Here is an 8,514-nt window from a genome sequence, read left to right on the forward strand (position 1 = left end):
GAAGGAAGCCACGCCGGCCCCATCGCACACAACCTTCGCATCAACACAATTGGAGCAACGGTTGGAACGATCGGAAACCACCTTACAGGACAGACCCTGGCGGAAACAACGAGTACAAGGCATGATTTCGGAACCAAAAGCCTCAATATAAGCAGAAAGACCCTGCGCTTCGGAAAGCTTTCGCAAAGAAGTACGCTTGGAAACCCGGCCTGACATCACGTCAGCAAAGGAAATTTTACAAGTCAGAGTTACCCACCGACAACACTTGGCCGCTGAAACTGGTCTTGAGGACAAGACCAACGGGGAGGGAACCTCGTGTCACGGCCATGACATGGGCCAGGCGGGGAAGCATGGCAGAAAACACTCTGACTAAGCAGGACCGAGGAAACCGAACGTCGCTCCCATGGGTCCCAGGACCGAACGTTGAAAACGTCGGCCCTACCAATGGACCGAACCCAGAGAACGTCGGTCCAAGGATTGATCCCAAGTATATAGAACACGCTCATTGTACTTTCTTATGTACTAGCTACCTCAGCTATCAATACAACTTGGTTACACTCAATACCATTGAGCATATTACCAGACGTGACTTACAACCTATTGCTCAGACTACGCCCAGCACTCTCTGCCAACATAAACCCTGCACGACCGGTTTATCCCTTGGGAAACACACGATCGTCACAAGTTAACCCACGCCTTAACAAATCGCTCCTTATAGGGATCTAGCCAGGTCTAGATAAGGTAGCCTACCTCATTAATATGCTTCAGGATATAAAGCTCCTTAAGCTTTTTAAGGTTCTTATCATAGATATCCTCTATTACTAAGGCAATAAGCTTATGCCAGAGGGCAAAGAACTTATTCTACTCCTCGAGCCCCTTAGGGTTACTTTTATCTTAAGTAAATACAGGCATATAATAACTCAGGATAGCCTTATTAATATGCCATAAGCATAATAGCGAGATTAACTTAGGGAAGCATAAATAAGAAGCAATTGCATTTATATAAGCTAGGCAGCGATCTATGAGTATTACAGATAGAAGAGCTACCTTATGAAGCTCATATATGCTCCGTAGATATATGAGGGCCTAGGTATAGTCGTCTTCTTCTTTGCCACTAAGGAATACAAATGCAACGCAGAAAGTTTATTAATAGGCATCCATAGTAACTATCTCGAGAAGAGGCATCTTATACTTATTAGTCTTATATATATAGTCTATTATAAGCACCTCGGGATAAGATTAAAGGTACCCTAGTAACTTTAGATATATAAATATTACTGCTGTAACTCAACTATTATTATCAAGATAAAGACAACTCTAGAAGCCCTCGCTCTTAAGCTCATTAGCAAGGGCATATATATTACTTTGGCCTTAAGCAAGGTCTTATTTGCCCCGTGCAATGTAATTATAGATATCCTGCTATATAGCAAGTATATCTAAATTAATGCATAGGTAGGACCTAATCTCCCTTGGTTCAACGCCGGCCCCGTGAAGTCGTTGAACTATTGATTCGTCTTGCCGGGATAATTGACGAAGCATTAGATATGCCACTTAACTAAAGCTTGGCTCATGATTATGCTTATCAAAGCCAGCCTCAGGACGATGCCTCAGACTCCAAATACCGCCGCAGAGGCTCTCCTTTGCTATAATAGAGAAGCGGCATCCCATACGGCGCGTTATAATCTGCCGCCGTTGCTACTTTGGGTCCTTAGGGGCAGGAGTGCGCCTTACTCTACGGTCACAGTTAAAGATAACTACGCATCTTCCATTGGGAGTCTTCCTTGATCTCCCAGTCACAAAGGCATAGCCTCGCGGCGTAGCCCAGGCATTGATCGCGGTGCGTAGGTCCTCGCGGCTGTGATATTCGCCCTCGGGGGGGAGGGCATCATCAGGGAAGGAGCAAGAAGCCGCAATTAGATCCATTGGAGCAGGGAAAAGAGATTGTAGATAGAATTAATAATGCAGAAACTACTAGTCATTAAATTGGGGTGATAGAAGCTATTGATGATTAAATTAAGGGCCTTATTCGAAGGGTGTTATCCCCGTTCAATAATGCCACGTTGCCCTTATTTGCACCGCCGGCGGTGCGATATATCACGTGATCTTATTTGCACCGCCGGCGGTGCACGTATGACTTGCCGATAAATGCATCCTGCTTAGTAACACGCGATCGTAAAGATCGGCGGTCCAGACCCAGGAATAGGTCATCCAATGAGAGGACGCGTGGCCTCACTCCACAGACGTGCAGGGTATACGCGGATGCCGGACGTGTCCTTGTAGGGCTGTGAGGGTCGTGACCTCATATCGAATGATTCCGGTTATCCTCTTGTTGGTTGTAAGATTCGAACAACTCATCATCGCCAAGTGATCTAGCCTTCCTCTGTAGTAGTGACCTGCATGTTAGCGGAGAGGCTGTTCAGCTTCACCCTGGTAATCACAGTCGCACCAATCGTGACACTTGGATGGAGACTAGTGCGACAAATCCTTGATCCAACAGGGCTGACCCCGCTGCGACCGCTATGGTTATAACTGCTCTGCTCCCCGATGCGTTGGTCAATGGTCATGTGTTGGTCAGATACAATGGCTCCCGAGAAACCCAACCTTCCAGACGACCTCAAGGACGACAATCGAGATGTTGCCGACTTGTGGAAAGATGCCCTCAAAGCTTACAAGGGTATTGTGGGTTTCGACCTTGAGAAGAAGTTTGACAATGTGGAGGCCATGATTGAACAGGGGACCTATGAGATGAATAATTTTCACAAGTTTCGACACAATGAGAAGAAAGTGGACAAGTTGAGGACACTCTTTGCGACGAATGTCGACTACATTGAGAAAGGGGCTCAGCAGCTTATTGCAGCAGCTGTTCCAGCCTTTCCTCCTGCTGCTGCTATCGGCACTGCCATTACCTACATGTTAGGGGTGAGTACTATGATCTTTTGAAGAATGAGCTGACCATTCAGGCGTGCCGCCAAGTCTCTGCAGATTATGATGTTGTTGTTGTGTTCTTTGAGGACATGAACAGCTTCCTGCAGCGGATTGTCATTCTGGAGACCAGACTGCCCCAGTACAAGGCGTATCAAAACTGTCTGATGGATGTGTTTACGTCTTTTCTCAAGATGTGTGGTTATGCACACAAGTACATTGAGCTGGGTCGATTCAGTGAGTCATGAGATACCAGAATGAACGGAGCTGACCATTACAGAGAAATGGATCACCAACCTCCTCAATGGCGAGGATAGCGAACTTGGGGGCGCTCGGAAGACGATGGACAAGAAACTTGCACGCCTCCAAAACGCCACAGAGTTTGCCATCCTGGGGAATACCGAAGAGCTTCAGCGGATGTCCCAGGAGCTAAAGAACAACCAAGATTCGCACACCGCCATGCTCCAGCAGCAAATGGAGGTCATGGGATCCATTCGAGACACTACGGAGAACATCCGAAACGACATGGCCAAGCTGCTCAAGGCGTTTAATGAGCAGAAGGAGGAAAAGGGCGGTGAGCGGCGAAGAACCGCGGTTGTCGACCAAAGCAAGCCACCATCCGCAAAGCGTATCCGCAACATTCTGCCTGAAGTTGAGGGTGAAGATTACGAGTATCACATCCTGAAGGACACCATTGTCAAGGATACTTGTAACTGGATCTTTAACGAGGCACAGTGGGAAGAATGGATGGCCCAGGAGTCACGCTCTCTTCTGGCCATTACCGGTGAACCTGGAACGGGAAAGAGTCATATCGGAGCCACCGTGTACGAGAAGTTTCTCGAGGAAGCCCGAAAGGATACAGAGCATACTTGTGCGGCTCATTTTTACTTTCAAGAGCAGAGTCAGAGTCTTTCAAGATTCATCTATGCTCTGATCACCGTCATCAATCAGGTTGTCGAGCAGAATGCACTAATCTGCGAACTCATCAACAAGGAGTGGCTCAAAGATGACGTTGCTATTAATGTCTGCAATTGGGATGATCTGATGCGCAAGCTCTTGGCTCCTGCATTCAAGAAAGATTCCAAGAATCACCTGTACCTCATGCTTGACGGAATCGATGAGCTGCAGGACATGGACACGCTGATCGAGTTTCTGGAGATTATCAAGGAGCAAGAGCTGAGGATCTCTATTGTCACTACATCTCGACCAAATGTTCTGCCCAAGCTATCCGAGGTGGCTTCTGTTCTCAACATCGAGGTCAACAAGGGGAAGCAGTTGGATGACCTCAAGGAATTAGTTTGGAACCGTCTCAACTCTTTGAGTGCTCTGCGCAGCTTTGGCCGTTACGTGAAGCAGAGAATTGCTGACAAGGTTCAAGAGTTTGCACCAAGTAAGTTGTCCATCTATTGTATGACTTGGCTAACAGTTTAGACATGCTCTACGCTGAGCACATGTTGCTCCAGTTGAATGATCTTGGCCGCGAAGGTGCTGTTCTTCGAAGCCTCAATAAGCCATTGCCAGGGGACCTTCATGATCTTTACGAAGCTCTTCTTACAGAGTGCTATCGCCATCTTGCCTCCAACCATGGATTTCTTGTCAACCGACTTCTTCACTGGGTTGCCTATGCTTTCCGCCCATTGTCCCTCAACGAAGCGGTGTCCCTGCTGAGCTGCTGGGCTGAAGGAGGTGAATCCGATATTGAAGGGATTCCTCGACCCCTGACCAAGTTTATCCGAGTCGGAGACCCTGGAGCTGATGCAGAGGCTCGAGCAAAGATCCAGTCTCAAGGAGGTTGGGGCACTGCTGTGAACCAGCTCGAGAAGACCCAGGATGCTACCCCTGATGCCATCTACGATGATGGAACGCTGCCTGTCAAGTTTCATGAGCGTTCAATGAGATCCTTCTTCCGTGAGGCCCCTCGAAAGGAAGAGACTCAAAGATGGAAGCCGTCCGAGGCACACAGACAGCTGTTCCTTGACTGTGCCAAGATGGCCCGCAAGGATAGCACTGTTATTCCGTCGCTGCGACAGTATGCCACTCGGTATCTCGTCAGCCACTGGAGACAGATCAAGCTCGAAGAGCACTCGGCTGAAGAGCAGGTTGAAGTCATGGAGGCATTTGGCTTGGCTCTTCGCAACAAGTACTCCTATGCCACCTTGTTGGAGCAGCAAGAAGCTGCATACAAGGACATCTTCCCTGATGACGCCTTTGACAAGGTTTCTCGGTGGGCAAAGCTCAAGGTTACCCTCAGTCGGGAGGTTGCTGAGTGGTGGGCTGATTTGGCAGAGAATCCTCGAAACTGTCTGGTTCCTCTCGCCAAAGCTCACCTCAAGGGGTTGTACAACGCGATCAACACTAAGGAGGAAGTTGCGCGGTTCAACAGAGTGAGAGATGCATTGCAGCTTGTAAGTTTATGCCCTCGTTGACGTTCAGAACTAACGGCAGCAGAGCAACATGAACGGTCGACTTATTGAACAAGCCAAGAAGAACTTTGGAGACGTTGTTGGAAATACCTCAAAGCCTCTGTCTCCAGCACAGACTTCTCTAGCCTTGGAGGATCTGTTTGAAGACATTGAGATGGGAGCATCCGGCTACCGTGCTGTTTCTACGGTTCTTCTCACCTTTAAACACTACGGACCAGCTGAAGCAACGTGTCTCAAAGCCATTGAGAAAGCAGAGGATCCCTTGGAGAAGGTCAACTCTTATGCAGCCATGGGACGTATCCTCATTAAAGGAAATCCCGAAAAGGCCTACGAGTATGCCAATCTCTGCATCGAGAACCTTGACTCTTCGATGCCCCCTTGGATCCAACGCTGGTCCAACGTCACGAAAGCTAGAATCGAAGTCAAGCTGGAAAAGTTTGAGGCGGCTGCTCAGACTTATACGCAAGCCAAACTGGTTGATCCTAACGGCTTGACGATTGGTGACGTCCTCGATGAAGAAATCGCTATCTTTTCCAAGGACCAAGAAAGAAAAGGCTTCATGGACATTCTCAAGAAATGGAGTCCCTTGGAGAGATTGACATGGATGGCCTGGCAACACGAAACCATGGGCCCTGATCGACATCGCGTTATTCGAGACGCCGCTATCAAGGCTGGCGAGACGGATTTCCTCATTCAGATGTATGAGGAGTCGATCAAGTACCTTGACAACGTCAACGCAGGAGCTCCTCTACGCTGTGACCTTGCAGTCGCTCATCTCGAGGTTCATGATGATCCTGCGGCGGCCAGAAAGGTTCTTGATGAGGTCCTCGACAGTGGATCCACAGGTTGGCCATATGCTGTGACGGATGAACCCCCGGAGTCGACTCTTCAGCGAGCTGTCGGTCACCAGTCAGAGATGATCTACCGTCTTTTCCGACAGTCCTGCGACCCAGAGGTCAAGAGGGAACTTCTCGAGTCTCTTGAAGGTGTCCTGATGAGGCCTCTTCCTCTAGATGTCTCTCTCTACTATGGCACCTTTTTGTTCCTGCGTCTGGTTACCATGGCACGCATGTATCTCAAGATGGGACCTGCTAGAGAGGCCCACAAGAACCTTCAAGGTGTTATCGACAATTGCATCAATGCACTGGGCGACAAAGTGGGATGGAACGATTCGCTTAACCTGAGCTTTCTTGCAACAGCCTTGTCTATCATGGCTGGGGCTGTCAAGAATGGAGACAAGCTCATCAGAATGGCTCGGATTCTTGTCTCGGCTCAATTCAGTCGTTTGACCCCTGACCCAGAGGACGAAAGTGAGGGTGGCGGATTAGGAGATGAATCCGGAAGTGAGTCTGAAGAGTCTGAAGAAAATGTAGAGCCTGCTGCAGAAGACTCGGATGAAGAGGAACTGGAGTTGCCAACCAATGAAGGAGATCTCCTCGGAGAGTTCGTCCGAGCTTGTGACGGACCTTGTATCCCCAACAAGCACTTTTGCTGGTGGGGGGATAGGTCTGCTTATCAGTGCTTGATCTGCTTTGACGGATTTCTCTGTGAGGAATGCTATGAGAAGAGACAAGCTGCAAACAAGGGGGAGCCCCTGAATTGTCGTCACTTCTGTGGACAGGACCATGAGTACATCAAGGTGCCTATTGAGGGATGGAAGGGTGTCAAGGATGGCAAGGTGATGATTGAGGGAGAGGAGCCAGTTGAGTTTCAACAGTTGCTGCGGCAGATTCGGGATGACTTGTGCAAGGAGGCATGGGACTCGTTCTGGTATGGCTAGATACGAAGCATATAGAAGCATGTAAATATGTAAATGAATAACTCTATATAGTCTCTGGTCTTGTTTAACAAGCGTGCTAATATGGTTCCTCAGCATCCGAGAATAGGCTTCATAGAAGTAGAGAAGATACAGGAATTAATACTGTAAAAAAGTACTGTAGAATGGAATGTTCGCTCGTAGGGGAATGGCATGTTCAGACACATGTGACTGTGGCGTTGATCTAGGCGCACTGAAGATCGATACCGGTTCCAACAAGGGTCGCAACGGCAGGGGGGAAAAGGAACGAGGAGACAGCCTTGGCAACAATCTCAACAGCACCACAGGCACCCTTCTGCTCCTTGGTATCAGATCGGAGGGCAATCCTCAGAGAGTTGACCGTGATGGCGCCGTTCTTGGTGACGGAGACGTTCATGAGGGATGGAACCTTGTGGCCCTTGGTGAGGGTGCGGCATCGGGAGTCCGGTCCGTCAGGGCAATGGCAAGAGTTTGTTGCACCGCATCCATTGGGACCAACAGCTGGGCAGTTGGTGGAGATGGTCTCGGCGCAGCAGTCCTTCCAGATGTTGTACGAGTTCTGATCAGCCAGTCGTTGAAGTGACTCCCACGCTACCTCAACCAAGGCGTCGCGGTATTCATGCTTGCTGCCACCAACATCATCCCAATGTCCCTCGATAGTGAGAGTAACAGAGTGGTCGGCGTGGCCATTGAAGTGGCAAGGCTTGTTCTGGGTTGCAATGGCGGGAGGGCCAATGGTCACAGCCTCCTTGTTTCCGGCGGCTGAGTAGATGGCCTGCCAGGTATGAGAGAAAAGATCGAGGTCTCCGACGTCAATCAGGTCATCGCTGCTCCTAACATGGACGTTGAAGGCGTGGATGACCGGAAAAGCGGCGATCATAGAGATAGCAGTGGTGAACTTCATGATGGCTGTCAAGGATGACGGAGTGTGCTGTGATGGAGCAGGGCTTGTGGAAGGAGTCTTGAGTAGGTAATACAACGAAGTCGAGAAAGGTGTTGCTGTTGAAAGTTTTCCAGGACGACGCGATCATGACAGCTTTATAGATGTTTAAAGCAGTACTTGCATGAGAACTCGGTTTACTTTGATATGCTGTGTTGTCCCGGGTACCATATGCCGAGAATACAATATGATACAAGGCAATCTGCCGAGAGGCCAATCCTCAGGTTGTGCAGATGCCGACAAGAGATCATGACAATTTACATCTGCCGAGACAATAAACTAACTGTTGAAGGTTTATCGCCGTCGTTAGATTTTGCCCTTGGAAGGTCGATGACATTCTTCTTTCTTGCCTACCCCTGTAAGACCACCGGAAAGAGCCGACCCAGATTCATGGCTCTCTAACGGCTTAGAGTTCACCGGTCAAGCTAGTCCTT

At 49.0% G+C, this 8,514-nt stretch overlaps 2 protein-coding genes across 2 annotated transcripts; one reads left to right on the forward strand and one right to left on the reverse strand.

Annotated features, from left to right (window-relative positions):
- Window positions 1–2,580: 2,580 nt before the first annotated feature.
- LRP88_00318 (uncharacterized protein) lies at window positions 2,581–7,125 on the forward strand (the record flags this gene model as incomplete). Its single annotated transcript, XM_083237034.1, has 4 exons — window positions 2,581–2,919; window positions 3,205–4,264; window positions 4,354–5,306; window positions 5,371–7,125. The coding sequence occupies 4 exons, from the start codon at window positions 2,581–2,583 to the stop codon at window positions 7,123–7,125; spliced, it is 4,107 nt and encodes a 1,368-aa protein (XP_083106925.1).
- Window positions 7,126–7,345: 220 nt separating this feature from the next.
- Window positions 7,346–8,044, reverse strand: LRP88_00319 (uncharacterized protein; the record flags this gene model as incomplete). Its single annotated transcript, XM_083237035.1, has 1 exon — window positions 7,346–8,044. The coding sequence occupies one exon, from the start codon at window positions 8,042–8,044 to the stop codon at window positions 7,346–7,348; it is 699 nt and encodes a 232-aa protein (XP_083106926.1).
- Window positions 8,045–8,514: the final 470 nt, after the last annotated feature.

This window comes from Fusarium phalaenopsidis (genome assembly GCF_050370095.1).
Source record: "Fusarium phalaenopsidis strain FUZ10S chromosome Unknown contig_32276, whole genome shotgun sequence".
Taxonomy (NCBI): Eukaryota; Fungi; Ascomycota; class Sordariomycetes; order Hypocreales; family Nectriaceae; genus Fusarium; species Fusarium phalaenopsidis.